We start from the raw sequence: 16,836 nt of genomic DNA on the forward strand, positions 1-16,836 counted from the left end.
AACGTATGTATAAAGATACTAATGAGTAGACTCAATGAGGTTTACTGGTTGAATGAATGGGGCAGCAGGTGTGGGAAGCAAGTTCTCTAGCTTGGGAAGATGGTACCATTTACCTAGAACACTGGAAGCCTGAGTTTTCCTGCTCCCACCCAGAATAGAGCCTACTCTGAAAGACAAACTAACAAAATTCCCATAACCCACAACTAATTGGAAAAGGGAAAAGTTCCCCCAGAAACTGAACTAGGTGTGCTGCTGCATATCTCCTACCCCCCATAAATGTCTTTGCAGTGGCTTGCCTCAAAAACAGGAGGAATCAAGAAAGAGCTACAGAAAGTCCTAAAATATCTCCATGTCCCAGATGGTTAAAAAAAAAGGGGGGGCTGGGCGCAGTGGCTCACGCCTGTAATGCCAGCACTTTGGAAGCCTGAGGTGGCAGTATCACAAGGTCGGGAGATCAAGACCACCCTGGCTAACACAGTGAAACCCTGTCTCTACTAAGAATACAAAAAATTAGCCGGGTGTGGTGGTGGCGGGCACCTGTAGTCTCAGCTACTTGGAAGGCTGAGGCAGGAGAATGGCGTGAACCTGGGAGGCGGAGCTTGGAGTGGAGTTGCACCACTGCACTCCAGCCTGGGCGACAGAGTGAGCCTCCGTCTCAAAAAAAAAAAAAAAAAAAAAAAAAAAAAAGGCCTACAAGACTGAGCGCCGCGGTGGCTCATGTCTGTAATCCCAGCACTTTGGGAGGCCAAGGCAAGCAGATTACCTCAGGTTGGGAGTTCCGAGACCAGCCTGACCAACATGGAGAAACCCAGTCTCTACTAAAGATACAAAATTAGCCAAGCGCAGTGGCACATGCCTGTAATCCCAGCTACTCGGGAGGCTGAGGCAGGAGAATCGCTTGAACCCAGGAGGTGGAGGTTGCGGTGAGCCAAGAACACGCCACTGCACTCCAGTCTGGGCAACAAGAGCGAAATTCTGTCTCAAAAAAAAAAAAAAAAAAACAGTCCTACAAATTTGCCAAGCGTGAGCTATGTGGGACAGGCGGACACAGGGATGGGGAGATGGGGGGTTGGCAGGGGCTTGGAATGGACACTTACGTGCGGAAAGGTGATTTTTCGGAGAGCGGCATCGTAATTCTTTACCTCCACCTTCTCCATGAGAGGACGAATGACTAAGTGGGTGTCAGTGCCTGGGAAAGCAGGGGAGAAGGTGTACAGAATTAGAAGTCGTCCTGCACGAGAACAGCCAGAGCTGGACAGGGTAAAGCAGCAGCTTCGCCAGGAGGGGAACCCACCTCCAGATATCAGTGCTGTTGGGCTGTGGGCCACAGTGCGCACGTCGTGAGTGTGATGCTGGAACGGTTTTGTCCGCACCCACTGCTTCTCACTGCTGTTAGATGTCACAGGGACCAGCTGAAAATGGAAGACTGTTCCCTCGGCTGTGCCCACCACAAAACTGTCTTCTTGCTGAGGAATTAAATCATGAGGGAGGTACATGTAAGCAAAACAAGGTCTGGTTGGAAAAATATTCCCTGAGGTTTTCCGTCTCGGCAGCTTAGGCGTAAACCTACGCCCAGAATCAGTAGGAAAGTTACAAGGGTCTTTTCCCTCCAGAAGCTAAGGATTCCATCAGAGGAGCAAGCTCAGACACTGGTAACAATGCGCCCCCTACTGACAAAATTAACAACGTCTAGAGTAGGAACAACACAGCAATGCTTCATATATACAACATAGATCTCCTTAGAATAGCATTGAGAGATAAAATACCTAGAACCTATTTGAGAAATTTAAATCTTTCAAAAGAGCATAAGAGAAAACCTAAACAAAGAAATCCATAGCATGTTATTTAGTAGGAATATTTAACATAATCAAGTTATTATCACTAAAGAAACGTATTAAACCAATAAAAATACTGACAATCCTTTATTTGGAACTAGAACAGGTGTTTCTTAATAATGTTTATTTCATTAAAAATATCCAAGGAACATCAGTCAGGCGTGGTGGCTCACTCTTGTAATCCCAGCACTTTGGGAAGCTGAGTTGGGTGGATTACTTGAGGCCAGGAGTTTGCGACCAGCCTGGCCAACACGGTGAACCCTGTCACTACTAAAAATACAAAAATTAGCTGGGCATGGTGGCGCATGCCTGTAATCCCAACTACTTGGATGGCTGAGGCACGAGAATCACTTGAACCTGGGAGGCAGAGGTTGCAGTATGCCAAGATCGCACCACAGCACTCCAGACCGGGCGACAGAGCAAGACTCTGGCTCAAAAAAAAAAAAAAAAACAAAACAAAACAACCAAACAAACAAAAAAATGCAAGAAACACCAATAAGAAAGTTTCTTAAATAAACAAGGTGGGCAGAGCAGCACAAACCTATAGTCCCAGCTACTCAGGAGACTGGGCAGGCGGGTCACTTGAGCCCAGAAGTTGGAGACCAGTCTGCACAACACAGTGAGATCTCATCTTTATTTTTAATTTTTTTTATTTTTATTTCTTGAGACGGAGTCTCCCTCTGTCACCCAGGCTGGAATGCACTGGCATGATCCCGGCTCACTGCAACCTCTGCCTTCCCAGGTTCAAGAGATTCTCCCACCTCAGCCTCCCAAGTAGCTGGGATTACAGGCACATACCACCACACCTGGTTAATTTTTGTTTTTGTTTTTTTTTGAGACGGAGTTTCACTCTTGTCGCCCAGGCTGGAGTGCAATGGCACAATCTCAGCTCACTGCAACCCCTGCCTCCTTGGTTTAAGCCATTCTCCTGCCTCAGCCTTCCAAGTAGCTGGGATTACAGGCATGTGTCACCATGCCTGGTTAATTTTTGTATTAGTAGAGATGAAGTTTCACCATATCGTCCAGGCTGGTCTCAAACTCCTGACCTCAAGTGATCCACCCTCCTCGGCCTCCCAAAGTGCTGGGATTACAGGTGTGAGTCGCCGCGCACGGGCTTGCATTTTTTTTTTTCAGTAGAGACAGGGTTTCGCCATGTTGGCCAGGCTGGTCTCAAACTCCTGACCTCAGGTGATTCGCCTACCTCAGCCTCCCAAAGTCTCATTTTTAAAAAGAATGAAAGAAATAAACAAGAAAAAACAAAACAAAACAAAAAAACATAACTCACAACACAAACAAAACACCCAAACAAGAGTAGTAATGTGGCTGGACACGATGGCTCACATCTATAATCCCGCACTTTCGAAGGCAGCAGAATCACTTCAGCCCAGGAATTTGAGACCAACCTGGGCAACACAGTGAGACTGCATCTCTACAAAAAAAGTTAAAAACTTTGCCTGGTGGTGCATGCCTGTAGTCCCAGCCACTTGGGAGGCTGAGGTAGGAGGATTGCTTGAGCCTGGGAGGCAGAGGCTGCAGTGAGCTAGGATTATACCACTGCACTCCACCTAGGTGACAGAGCAAGACCTTGCCTCCAAAAAAAAAAGTAACGAAGATACACATCCAAAAGAACCGAAGGCAGGAACTCAAACAGCTTTGCAAATACAGACTGAAGATTTCTAATGCAGGGCCGGGCGTGGTGGCTCACGCACCTTGGGAGGCTGAGGAGGGCGGATCACTTGAGGTCAGGGGTTAGAGACCAGCCTGGCCAACATGACGAAACACCATTTCTACTAAAAATACAAAAATTAGGCCGGGCACGGTGGCTCATGCCTGTAATCCCAGCACTTTGGGAGGCCGAGGCAGGCAGATCATGAGGTTAAGAGATCGGGACCATCCTAATTAACAGGGTGAAACACCATCTCTACTGAAAAAAAAATACAAAAAATTAGCCGGGCGTGGTGGCGGGCACCTGTAGTCCCAGCTACTCGGGAGGCTGAGGCAGGAGAATGGTGTGAACCCGGGAGGCAGAGCTTGCAGAGAGCGGAGATTGCACCACTGCACTCCAGCCCGGGCGAGAGAGCAAGACTCTGTCTCAAAAAAAACAAAAAAACAAAAAAACAAAAATTAGACAGGCGTGGTGGCATGAGCCTGTAGTCTCAGCTAAAAAAAAAAAAAAGGATTCCTAATCCAAACTCCTTTTTGAGTGCTAACATGACACCACAAGTAGAAAACTTCACATCTAACCTCACCTGCTGGATTGCAGTCAAAACTTTGTTTCACTCATAAAACGAATAAAATATTGTACAAAATCACCATCAGGCTACGTGTATCAGGTACATATGAAACATAAATGAATTTCTTGTATAGGCTGAGGTCCCATTCCCAAGATATCTCATTATGTATATGGAAATATTCCAAAATCCAAAATCTGAACCACTTCTGCTTCTAAGCAGAACCAGATCAGAGACACTCAACCTGTACTTGTACCTCAATGTTCAGAGCAGCATTATTATTTTGTTTGCTTGTTTAGAGACGGAGTCTTGCTTTGTCGCCCGGGCTGGAGTGCAGTGGAGCGATCTCAGATCACTGCAACCTCTGCCTCCCAGGTTCAAGCGATTCTCCTGCCTCAGCCTCCTGAGTAGCTGGGACTACAGATGCACACTGCCACACTCAGCTAATTTTTTTGTATTTTAGTAGTGACAGAGTTTCACCATGTTGCCCAGGCTGGTCTGGAACTCCTGAGCTCAGCCAATCCACCCGCCTCGGCCTCCCAAAGTGGCAGGTTTACAGGCATAAGTCACCACACACGGCCTATTATTATTATTATTTTGAGCTGGGGTTGCACTCTGTTGACCAGGCTGGAGTGCAAAGGCACGATCTCGGCTCACTGCAACCTCTATCTCCCGGGTTCAAGCAATTCTCCCGCCTCAGCCTTCCAAGTAGCTGGGATTACAGGCGCGCACCACCATGCCGGCTAATTTTCATATTTTTAGTAGAGATGGGGTTTCATCATACTGACCAGGCTGGTCTTGAACTCCTGACCTCAACTGATCCACCCGCCTTTGTCTCCCAAAGTGCTGGGATTACAGGTGTGAGCCACCGTGCCTGGCCTAGAGCAGCATTATTTACAACAGCCAAAAGATGGAAACAACCCAAATGTCCACTAATAGATGAACAGATAAACAAAACACACACTTAAATATTATGCAGTCTCAACAAGGAATGAAATACTGATAAAGCTGCAACATGGATGAACCTTGAGAACAATATACTAAGTAAAATAAGCCAGATACAAAATGACAAATTTTTTTTTTTTTTTGAGTCTCGCTCTGTCCCCCAGGCTGGAGTGCAGTGGTGCGATCTTGGCTCACTGCAAGCTCCGCCTCCCGGGTTCACGCCATTCTCCTGCCTCAGCCTCCGGAGTAGCTGGGACTACAGGCGCCCGCCACAGTGCCTGGCTAACTTTTGTATTTTAGTAGAGACGGGGTTTCACCGCGGTCTCGATCTCCTGACCTTGTGATCCGCCCACCTCGGCCTCCCAAAGTGCTGGGATTACAGGCGTGAGCCACCGCGCCCGGCCATAAAATGACAAATGTTATACGCAAATTCATAGGGACAGAAAGTAGAATAGAGGTGACCAGAGGCTGAGAGAAGGGAGGAATGAGGAGGTAGTATTTAATGAGTACAGGTTTCTGTTTGTGGTGATGAAAAAATTTTGAAAATGGGCCAGGCGCAGTGGCTCAAGCCTGTAATCCCAGCACTTTGGGAGGCCCAGACGGGCAGATCACGAGGTTAGGAGATCGAGACCATCCTGGCTAATACGGTGAAACCCCGCATCTACTAAAAAATACAAAAAACTAGCCAGGCAAGGTGGCAGGCGCCTGTAGTCCCAGCTACTCAGGAGGCTGAGGCAGGAGAATGGCATAAACCCAGGAGGCAGAGCTCGCAGTGAGCTGAGATCCGGTCACTGCACTCCTGCCTGGGTGACGGAGCGAGACTCCGTCTCAAAAAATTCTGAAAATGGATAGTGGTGATAAATGCTGTTCAACAACGTCACTGAATTTTCCACTGAAATGTACACTTTTAAAATAGTTTAAAAGTAAATAAAGTATTGGGGAGAATTACAAAACTAATGGTAAAAAGGCTGAAGTTTGGAAAATCTTTTTTTTTTTTTTGAGACAGTCTCTGTCACCCAGGCTGGAGTGCAACAGCACAATCTCAGCTCACTGCAACCTCTGCCTCCCGGGATGAACTTGAAATATCTTACCGGTTCCCTCAATAAGGAATTACAGAAAATCTGACTTATTTCCATTTCATACTTGTATGAATCATGATTATAACTTTTTTCTGTCTAATCATCATTTAGTAACTTTTTTCACAGATAAGGAAACCAGAGTTCCAAACGGCTTAAAGACATAACAAACACGGCCATCTGGCCCCAAAGCCTGTGCTCTGGGCACACCACATGCCTTAACCTCATGCCAGCTCCCTTGTAGGGTCATGACTGTGTAGCAGAAAGGAAAGCATTTTCCAAGGACAGCACGTAAGGTGGCTCTGAGGAGCCTCTCCCTCATCTCTAAAGACACTACTTGAAAACCATTAGCCTAAGACAAAAGTGGACATACCCAGCAGCTTAGGAACTCAAACACTCCCCAATCTCCAACTACACAGTTTACTTCATTTCCAAAAAAAAAAAAAAACCCAACAACAACAACAAAAGAAAAGCCAGAGGTGGTGGCTCATGCCTGTATTTTCAGCACTTCGGGAGGCTGAGGCGGGTGGATCACCTGAGGTCAGGAGTTCAAACCGGCCATGGTAAAATTCTGTCTCTACGAAAATTACAAAAATTAGCCTGGCATGGTAGCATGCGCCTGTAATCCCAGCTACTCGGGAGGCTGAGTCAGGAGAATTGTTTGAACCCAGGAGACGGAGGTTGCAGTGAACCGAGATGGTGCCACTGCACTCCAGCCTGGGCGACAGAACGAGACTGTCTCAAAAAAATTGTTTTTTTTTTTTTTTTTGAGACGGAGTCTCGCTCTGTCGCCCAGGCTGGAGTGCAGTGGCCAGATCTCAGCTCACTGCAAGCTCCGCCTCCCGGGTTCACGCCATTCTCCTGCCTCAGCCTCCCAAGTAGCTGGGACTACAGGCGCCGCCACCTCGCCCGGCTAGTTTTTTGTATTTTTAGTAGAGACGGGGTTTCACCGTGTTAGTCAGGATGGTCTCGATCTCCTGACCTCGTGATCCGCCCGTCTGGGCCTCCCAAAGTGCTGGGATTACAGGCTTGAGCCACCGCGCCCGGCCAAAAAAAATTTTTTTAAAGGGTAGTGTTCTTAAAGTCCCATCCAGAAAGAGATTTGGAAGGCAAGGACTTCTCCTTTACTCTCTATTCTATTTCTCTTAGGTGAAATCATTATTATTATTATTATTATTATTATTATTAATATTATTGAGATGCAGTCTCGCTTTTGTCGCCCAGGCTGGAGGGCAATGGCGCGATCTTGGTTCACTGCAACCTCCGACTCCTGGGTTCAAGCGATTCTCCTGCCTCAGTCTCCCAAGTGGCTGGTATTATAGGCGTCCACCACCACACCTGGCTAATTTTTGCATTTTTAGTAGAGACGGGGTTTCACCATGTTGGCCAGGCTGGTCTCAAACTCCTGACTTCAAGTGATCCGCACGCCTTGGCCTACCAAAGTGCTGGGACTGCAGGCATGAGTCACCACGCCTGGCCAATAATTAACTCTTAAGTATAATTATTACAACTGCTGTAGATTAAAACTCTATTTTTAAAGGGGAATGTATCCCACTCATTTCAACTTATATCACTATTGTCACTTACATGTGACATCTATATGTTTTTCAGGGCTTCAGCATACATCTAACTATTCTCAAAAAACCTGTGGTATGGAATAGGAACACTACACTAGAATATGGGTGTCAGCACGTAGGATAGCTCATCATTCTCAAACTAAGGAGATAAAGAATAAAGGAGGTATTCAACAAATAAAGTCACTTTCCATGTCTCACCACTAAAATACTCAAAAGGTTTCTGAATGAGAATTCATGTTACCATTCTTCTACAATATTATGTCATAGAAAATAATAGGCAGGGTGTGGTGGCTCATACCCATAATCTCAGCACTTTGGGAGGCCAAGGCAGGCAGATCACTTGAGGTCAGGAGTCTGAGACCAGCTTGGCCATCATGGTGAAACCATAAACATATAAAAATTAGCTAGGCACAGTGGCGGGCGCCTGTAATCCCCCTTACTCTGGAGGCTGAGGCAGGAGAATCGCTTGAACCCAGGAGGCAGAGGTTGCAGTGAACCGAGATTGTGCCACTGCACTCCAGCCTGGGCGACAGAGCTAGACTGTCTAAAAAATAAAAGAGAGAGAAAATAGGCCGGGCACAGTGGCTCACGCCTATAATCCCAACATTTTGGGAGGCCAAGGTGGGTGGATCACCTGAGGTCAGGAGTTTGAAACTAGCCTGGCCAACATGGTAAAACCTCGTCTCCACTAAAAATATAAAAATTAGCTGGGTGTGGTGGCGGGGGCCTGTAATCCCAGCTAGTGGGGAAGCTGAGGCAGGAAAATAGCTTCAACCTGGGAGGCAGAGGTTGCAATGAGCCTAGATCACGCCATTGCACTCCAGCCTGGGCGACAAGAGGGCAACTCCGCCTCAAAAAAAAAAAAGAAAAGAAAAAGAAAAGAAAAGAATACTACTACTAAGTAAGACATTTGGCCAGGTGCTGTGGTTCCCGCCTATAATCCCAGCACTTTGGGAGGCTGAGATGGGAGGATCTCCCAGCCCAGGAATTTAAGAACACCTTGGGCAACACAGGGAGACCCCATCTCTATTTTTTAAATTAAATTAAAAATAAATAAATAAATACAAAGGTTTTAAAAGAGAAGAATTCATGTTACCAAAGGAAAAGAGGCCTATCTGTTCAACACAAATCTACTTGAGGATTATTCAAATAGAAGAAAATGAACATTTTAAAATCACTAAAAGTTATCTTCTAATGTTCCAAACAGATAGGAAGCAGCAGAGCACCTGGACAGAGAGAAGAGTGCTTCTCGAGATTCTTTTAGGCTGCTGCACCCTATCTACAATCAGACAAGATGAACTGGAGGTGAGCAGTGTCTGAAGAAAATCTCAATGCTAACTAATCACTTGGAGAATCCTGCATTCTCTAACCAATTGTTAGATACCATGGAAACAATGTGGGTTTTCAGATGCATTTTCCTAAACTCATCTTCCTCCAGTACATCAGGATCAGGAACCAGTGTTCGTGGCACATCACTAAGGCTGCTTTCTCTGCTCACCCCCGAGGTTGTACATCAACCACTCTAAACAGGGACTGTACTCACCTCAGCTACAGCAATGGACTGCACATCAGCATTAGCGATGAGATGGCTCTTCACAAGCGTCCCAGTGGCTGAGTCCCAGAACTGCACCTTCCCAGCAGAGTCCACACTTATGACAGTGCCATCGGACAAGAAGGCGACACCCCACACGATGCACTTCCGCTTAGACACGCCCATATACTGCCTGTCCACAATCATTTTATGAACAGCGCTTCCTGAAAAATCAGAAAAGCACACCTTTGAATGGTACTTACTTCTCTTCAAAATCTGTCTGCGGCCAAAGTGGGAGGACTGCTTGAGCCCAGGAGTTTGAGGCGAGCCTAGGCAACAAAGTGAGACCTCATCTCTACAAAACAAAATATAACAAACCAGCCTGTGGTAAGCATGATATGGTAGGTGAGCTGACTGAACACAGTCAGCCTATAAATGGTAGTTCTGGTGAACCTGATCTCGGAACTCCAAAATGGTTACCTGAAGAGAAGGGGTGTTGGGAGAGCCTAATAGGAATGGGATAGAAGGTGCGAGGGAGGGAGGAAGGGAGGGAAGAGAATGAGAACAGAAACTCCCTTTGGGGAGGTGAAATGGAAAGAGATATTTGGGACATTCACTTAACGCTGGTCAACTGCACACACACATTACACTCTGTTCTTTTCCAAAATCCCACAGGAAAGGGAGAGAACAGTGACAAAATTTGGGGAACTGGAAAGCAGACAAGTAGTGGCAATGGACTTAGCAGAGCCCTGAAACTAAGTCCCAGGTCAGCAGAGAGGAAGGTGGCCAAGAAGCCACCTGATTTATACTACGGAATCCTTAGACTCAGGAATTGGGGAACCCAGATATTCTAGAAGAGGAGTAAGTGGGGCTTCAAAGAGGGATCCGTTACCAGCTGGTAGACCCCCCAGATAGCCATGCCCTGACTAAGAAGCGGGGAAGCTCCCAAAAAGCACGTCAGCAGAATACTGGAGATGCTGTCTGAGGAGGGCTATCAAGCAGAAGCAGCATATGAAAACCAAGATTAAGCGAACCTTTCTCATTGAATGTTGAGAACACCATTCTTTTTTTTCCCCTTAGAATGCTGATAGCCAGGCCAATACTCACCAGGCAGGAAAACGAAAAACCATTTCTGAGGAACATAACTGGCACAAAAGAAAAGATCTGAAGATTCTGGCTTCAGGGCTACCCGGAATAAGCAGTACAGCCAGATCATTCTTCAGTGAAACCCAAGCTCAGTAAGCCACGTGATGCAGTGATGAGATGATCAACAGACATGAGGAAAGCCTTTAATGTGAAAGACAGAGGCCAAACGGACTAACAGAAACAAATAAATGAATGACAGGGAGGAAACAGGCAGAGTGAAAAACACCTGACAATTATGAATAGCCTTAGAGAAGAGTTTCTGTATAATGAAAAAAAAAGAGAGTGCTATAAAAAAGAAGATTCAGGAAACAAAAAAGAACTCTGGAAATGTCAAAATGAAAACTCAACAGAGAATTCAAATATAAAATGACAAACTCTCCCAGAAAGCATAGTAAAAAGAGAAAGAAATGAAAAATAAAAGAATTCCCCCCAGAACTGAAGGACATGGGTATTGGATGAAAAGAACCTACCAGGTGCCCAGAACAATTAATTGATCCACACACAAAGAAACCTAATTATTACATTTCATAACAGTAAGGAGAAAACATCTTAAAAGCTCCTGGGGGAAAAAAATAAAACAGGTCCTATACAAAGGGATCAACTCGCAGAATGGCATCTGACTTGCTAATAATACAAGGAGCTGGAAGACAGCGGAGCCAGGGCTTCAGAATTCTAAGGGAAAAGAATTCCAACCTAGAATTCTATTTCATGCACTCTTATTCAGGATGCACCAAAGGATAAACCAAGAAAGTGAGTAACACAGAAACAGGAGGTCCTATCCAATAGAGAAGCAAAGGACATCCTGAGAACAACGGAAAAATCAGAGTTCCAGATCTCACAGTTGTACAGCAGGCCCAGAGTAGCTAAGCCAGACGGGAGTGGGTCAGAAGGCACCGGGAGGGACTTATTCACAAAGATAAAAGTGGAGAAAGAAAATCAGATGGAATCGGCTGGGCGCGACGACTCATGCTTGTAAACCCAGCACTCTGGGAGGCCAAGGCGGGCGGATCACGAGGTCAGGAGATCAAGACCACGGAGAAATTCCGTCTCTATTATAAAGACAAAAAATTAGCCGGGCGTGGTGGCGGGCACCTGTAGTCACAGCTACACGGAGAGGCTGAGGTAGGAGAATGGCGTGAACCCAGGAGGCGGAGCTTGCAATGAGCGCCACTGCACTCCAGCCTGGGTGACAGAGCGAGACTCCGTCTCAAAAAAAAAAAACAAACATAAAAAACACAAAAAAACAAAAAGAAAACCAGATGGACTTGAACCTAATTTATGCAACTGGAAAAATGTGGGATTGTATCAGTAAGACAGAGACAGAGACACTATTAAACAATGAGAATACAGGAAAAGAAATTTACTATGTGAGTAGTATATACATAGTCATAATAACGAAAACATCAACTACTAATCTGAACAAAGTTATGATATAACCATACTGGGAGGATCAGGAGAAAGTGTGGATGCCTGTGGCAGACGGCAGAAAAAGAGGGGCAAATCATAGAAGTCAGTAAAAAAATGGTCTAAAGCTGAAAAATCAAAATGTAGCATAAAAAGGATGCTAGGTGCTGTAGTGATAGATACCAAAAGAATCAGGTAAGGGTCACAAGTGGTTTGCCTTGAGGAGTGTGAGAGAGACACAGAAGGACTCCCTCTTTTTTGTAATAAGCTAAAGGAATTTTTTTGTTTGTTTGTTTTTTGAGACAGAGTTTTACTCTTGTTGCCAGGCTGGAGGGTAATGGTGCAATCTTGACTCATGCCAACCTCCACCTCCTGGGTTCAAGTGATATTCCTGCCTCAGCCTCCTGAGTAACTGGGATTACAGGCATGGGCCATCACACCTGGCTAATTTTGTATTTTTAGTAGAGACAGGGCTTCTCCATGTTGGTCAGGCTGGTCTCGAACTCCTGACCTCAGGTGATCTGCCTTCCTCAGCCTCCCAAAGTGCTGGGATCACAGGCATGAGTCACTGCGCCCGGCCAGGAATTCTTTATATATGCATATATAACAAATAAAAAAATTACTTGAGCATCGAGGAAAAAGGTGTTTGACTTTTTTTTTTTTTTTTTTTTTTTGAGACGAGTTTCTTTTGCCCAGGCTGGATTACAATGGTATAATCTCGGCTCACCGCAACCTCTGCCTCCCGGGTTCAAGTGATTCTCCTGCCTCAGCCTCTCGAGTAGCTGGGATTACAGGCATGTGCCACCACCCCAGCTAATTTTGTATTTTTAGTAGAGACGGGGTTTCTCCATGTTGGTCAGGCTGGTCTCGAACTCCTGACCTCAGGTAATCCACCCGTCTCAGCCTCCCAAAGTGCTGGGATTACAGGCGTAAGCCACCACGCCCAGCCAACCTGTTTTATCTCTGTATCTCAGACGGAAGTACAGACATGTCCACCAAACAAGTTGAGATCAACCCCATCAATGAAGGATTGTATGAATCCAATTTTCCAGGTCAAGAACAGAAAATATCATGGTTCTCTGCTTTTCTGATCTCATGTTTCACCAATTATGCTACGAAGACCTTATGTTCCTTAATGACAGAAACCCATTTTTACCAAGAACTGGGATCTGTACATAGGTAAGTCTACTGTTCATAGTACATGAATGTACTGTGAATGAATGTACTAGTTGAGAGAATTTTATTGTGAATTCTTATTATGATGAATAAAAAATACTACATCTTACTGAAGATCCAAGATTCCCCTAAAAACAGTGGTAGTAATCCAAGAAAGGAGTAAAATTCATTGCGGACATCTCAGAAGATTAATGACATGTTAGGCCACAAAGATCATGAAAGCATGACAAAGGCTCAAGCTTTTGAAAACCCAGAAATGTGAATCTGACAAACAAGACCCACACCCCCCCCACCCCAAATGAACTGAGAAAAAACAATCACCTGATTTGACATCAAACACACTAATGTAGTCTATGGAACCAGCTGCAATGTGGGTACCAGACGGATGCCAGCTGAGACTCAGGATGCGACCTTGGGAGTTGTACAACAAAAAAAGAAAGTGACATACACATAAATATATACAAAGAGTAACTGAGCTCTTTTCCCACAATTATCTCTAGAGTGTTCTACAATCTTAGCTCTCTCGTCTACAGTACTCCCTGAAGCACCGTTTTGTAACAGATGAGGCACAACTCTGCCCTGGGATTGACAATGAAGTATTTGATACTTTCATAATGTATAAATAGTTAATGGAAGTATAAATAAATACAGCCTTTTAGGGATGAGGCTGGAAGTGATCTCACGAAATTTAAATGTGCATACTTTTTGGCCCAGTAATTGCACTGGGAACTGATCAAAAATAAATACTTCCATGAGGGCCCAAAAATATGTATACAAGAATGCTCATTGCAGTACTGGTTATAGTAGCAAAATAAATATACATATATATACACATACACACACCCACACACACACCTCCAGGTGTGGTGGCTCATGTCTGTAATCCCAGCACTTTGGGAGGCCAAGAAAGACGGATTGTTTGAGCCCAGGAGTTCAAGACCAGCCTGGGTAACATGGTGAAACCCTGTCTCTACAAAAAATTCAAAACATTAGCCGGGCATAGTGTTGCACACCTATAGCCCCAGCTACTTGGGAGGCTGAGGTAGGAGGATCACCTGAGCCCGGGAGATCAAGGCTGCAGTAAGCCGTGATCATGCTACTGCACTCCAGACTGGGTGACAGAGTGAGGCCCTGTTTCCAAAAAAAAGAAAAAAGAAAAAAAAATACATATATATATTTCAATAGAAATTAGGCTAAATAATTCCATTCCATAAAATGGAATGCCATGCAGACTGCCATGACTGGCACAGAAAGATGTCTGCAGTGGATCAAGTGTAAGAAATGTATGTACTTCTACATGAATACACAAAAAAGTCTAAAGGACGAGTTCCAAAATGTTGCCCACAGAGTGGAAATGAGATACCTATTTATTTGAGATGGAGTCTCACTCTGTTGCCGAGGCTGGAGTGCAGTGGTACGATCTCGGCTCACTGCAACCTCCGCCTCCCAGGTTCAAGCAATTCTCCTCCCTCAGCCTCCCTAGTAGCTGAGACTACAGGCACCTGCCACCACGCCTGGCTAATTCTTGTATTTTTAGTGGAGATGGGGTTTCACCATGTTGGCCACACTGGTTTCAAACTCCTGACCTCAAGTGACCCACCCACCTCAGCCTCCCAAAATGCTGGGATTACAGGTGTGAGCCATCATGCCCAGCTGAGATACCTATTTTCTATTTCATACTTGGGAAAATGTATGAGATTTTTAAAAAGCATTGTATTACCTTTGTAATTGAAAAAGAACACCCAGGCCAGGCGTGGTGGCTCACGTCTGTAATCCCAGCGCTTCGGGAGGCCAAGGTGGGTGGATCACGAGGTCAGGAATTCGAGACCAGCCTGGCCTACATGGTAAAACCCCATCTCTACTAAAAATACAAAAATTAGCCAGGCATGGTGGCATGCACCTGTAGTCCCAGCTACTAGGGCGGCTGAGACAGGAGAACAGATTGAACCTAGGAGGGGGAGGTTGCATTGAGCCAAGATCACGCCACAGCACTCCAGACTGAGCAACAAAGCAAGACTCTATCTCAGGAAAAAAAAAAAAAAAAAAGCACCCAAGAGATATTAAAAATGAAGCAAGAATCTGATCAGGAGAGGACAAGTATTACTAATGGACACAGAGGACAGTTGCTATCCTCTAGAAGATGGGTCACCAAACTGTGGCCCATAGGCCAAATCAGGCCCACTGCTTGTTTTTGTAAATAAAGTTTTTACTGGAGCACAGCCTTGTCCATTAGTTTCAGTATTGTCTACAGCTGCTCTTGCACTACACTGATACAGCTGGCAGACACTGTAGGGTTGTCAAAGCCTAAAATGTTTACTATCCGGTCCTTTACGGAAATATTTTGCCAACCCCTGTTCTAAAGGATCAATGCCAATTCAGCCCAGGTAAAGCCCAAGGATGGGCAATTGTTTATAAACTCCCTCATTCAACTTGAATGCACCAGAAGGATTAAGAACCACAGTTCCTTGGCCAGGCCAAGTGACTCAGGCCTGTAATCCCAGCACTTGAGACCAAGGCGGGTGGATCACTTGAGTGAGACCAGGAGTTCGAGACCAGCGTGGTCAACATGGTAAAATCCTGTCTCTACTAAAAATACGAAAATTAGCAGGGCATGACGGCACATGCCTGGAATCCCAGTCACTGAGGAGGCTGAGGCACCAGAATCACTTGAAGCCGGGAAGCGGAGATTACAGTGAGCCTAGATCACGCCACTGCTACTGACAGCATGGGTGACAGAGTGAGACTCTGCCTCCAGGAAAAAAAAAAAAAAAAAGAAAAGAACCACAGTTCCTAATGACAAAATTGTAATACAAGACTTCAGGTACGCTTGTTAAAACATCACAAAAGTAAATGATAACTAATAAATTGACCTCCACAGAAACACTAGCTTTACAATTTTGGATTTCTGGTTTTCTATATTATTACTTAACCAAGCAGTCACAACTATGCTATACAATAGGTAAAGCCTGGGCTGGGGAAGGCTTCTAGCACATATCCTCCCTGTACTCAGTAGAGATAAAATATTACTTGGATTCATGGGAAAATATCCCATCTCCAGTGGCACAGAAACTTAACTTCTTGTTAAGGCTATTTACCGCCCCACGAAAAATGACCCTTACTTTTCTGCCGATCAAAATTTCTTTCAAACTGGATTTTGTCTGGAGTAATTTGAAATAGTTTCACAGATCCATCTTCACAGCCAACCTATTGCAGAAATAGGTAGTAAACAGACAAGATAAATAGTAAACATTTTATAGGACTAAACACACACTCTCTCTCTCGTTCTCTCTTCCTCCTTAAAGCTATCAGTTGCCCTGAAAGAGAAAAATCATTTGTGAGAGAAACAAAGTACTAGTTATCAAGAAACTAATAGTGTATTCTCAGTAGCCTTCATATCCTAGACAGAAAACAGACTGATATTAAGAGTTCTAATTAGTGGCCCCATTCCTGCATATGACATGAATTAGAAAGACCTATTAACATTATAACCTAAATGGAAACACCTTAAGATATGGTGCAAATTAGTGCAGATCAAAAAGAATGAGATTCATCACAGAGAATTAAAGATCTGGAAGCACCCATTCTAATGATAATTATGTGAAGGGTCTCAGTGTGTGGTCAAATTTTTGAAACACTGTGCTGAAACACTGGTGCACAGGTTAACTTGCTGAAGGGACTCTTAGAACTCTTCATATAACGATGTGCATTGTGAATTTACAGCAGGATTAAACATGCTGTATTTCTGAAATGAAATTTATCATAAAACACAAAACATACCAAAACAAAAAAAACTCTACATCTCCAAATTCCATAGAACACAGTTTGGGAAATGTTGAACTGATATAATCCTATCATTTCATAAATGAATCAACAAGGTCCAGACAAGCAGCAAAAGAATATGGGGATTTTTTTTTT

At 44.7% G+C, this 16,836-nt stretch overlaps 1 protein-coding gene across 1 annotated transcript in view; it reads right to left on the bottom strand.

Moving 5' to 3' along the window:
* UTP4 (UTP4 small subunit processome component) overlaps positions 1-16,836 on the bottom strand; it is a 44,480-nt gene that overhangs the window by 18,246 nt on the left and 9,398 nt on the right. The window contains exons 4-8 of the mRNA XM_017850773.1: positions 16,041-16,125; positions 13,243-13,332; positions 9,208-9,419; positions 1,295-1,466; positions 1,098-1,189 (exon numbers count right to left, since the gene is read on the bottom strand). Coding sequence (XP_017706262.1) covers positions 1,098-1,189; positions 1,295-1,466; positions 9,208-9,419; positions 13,243-13,332; positions 16,041-16,125 — 651 coding nt within the window. The remainder of the gene's footprint in view (positions 1-1,097; positions 1,190-1,294; positions 1,467-9,207; positions 9,420-13,242; positions 13,333-16,040; positions 16,126-16,836) is intronic.

Source organism: Rhinopithecus bieti, unplaced genomic scaffold (genome assembly GCF_001698545.2).
Source record: "Rhinopithecus bieti isolate Rb0 unplaced genomic scaffold, ASM169854v2 scaffold_32081, whole genome shotgun sequence".
NCBI classification, from domain to species: Eukaryota; Metazoa; Chordata; class Mammalia; order Primates; family Cercopithecidae; genus Rhinopithecus; species Rhinopithecus bieti.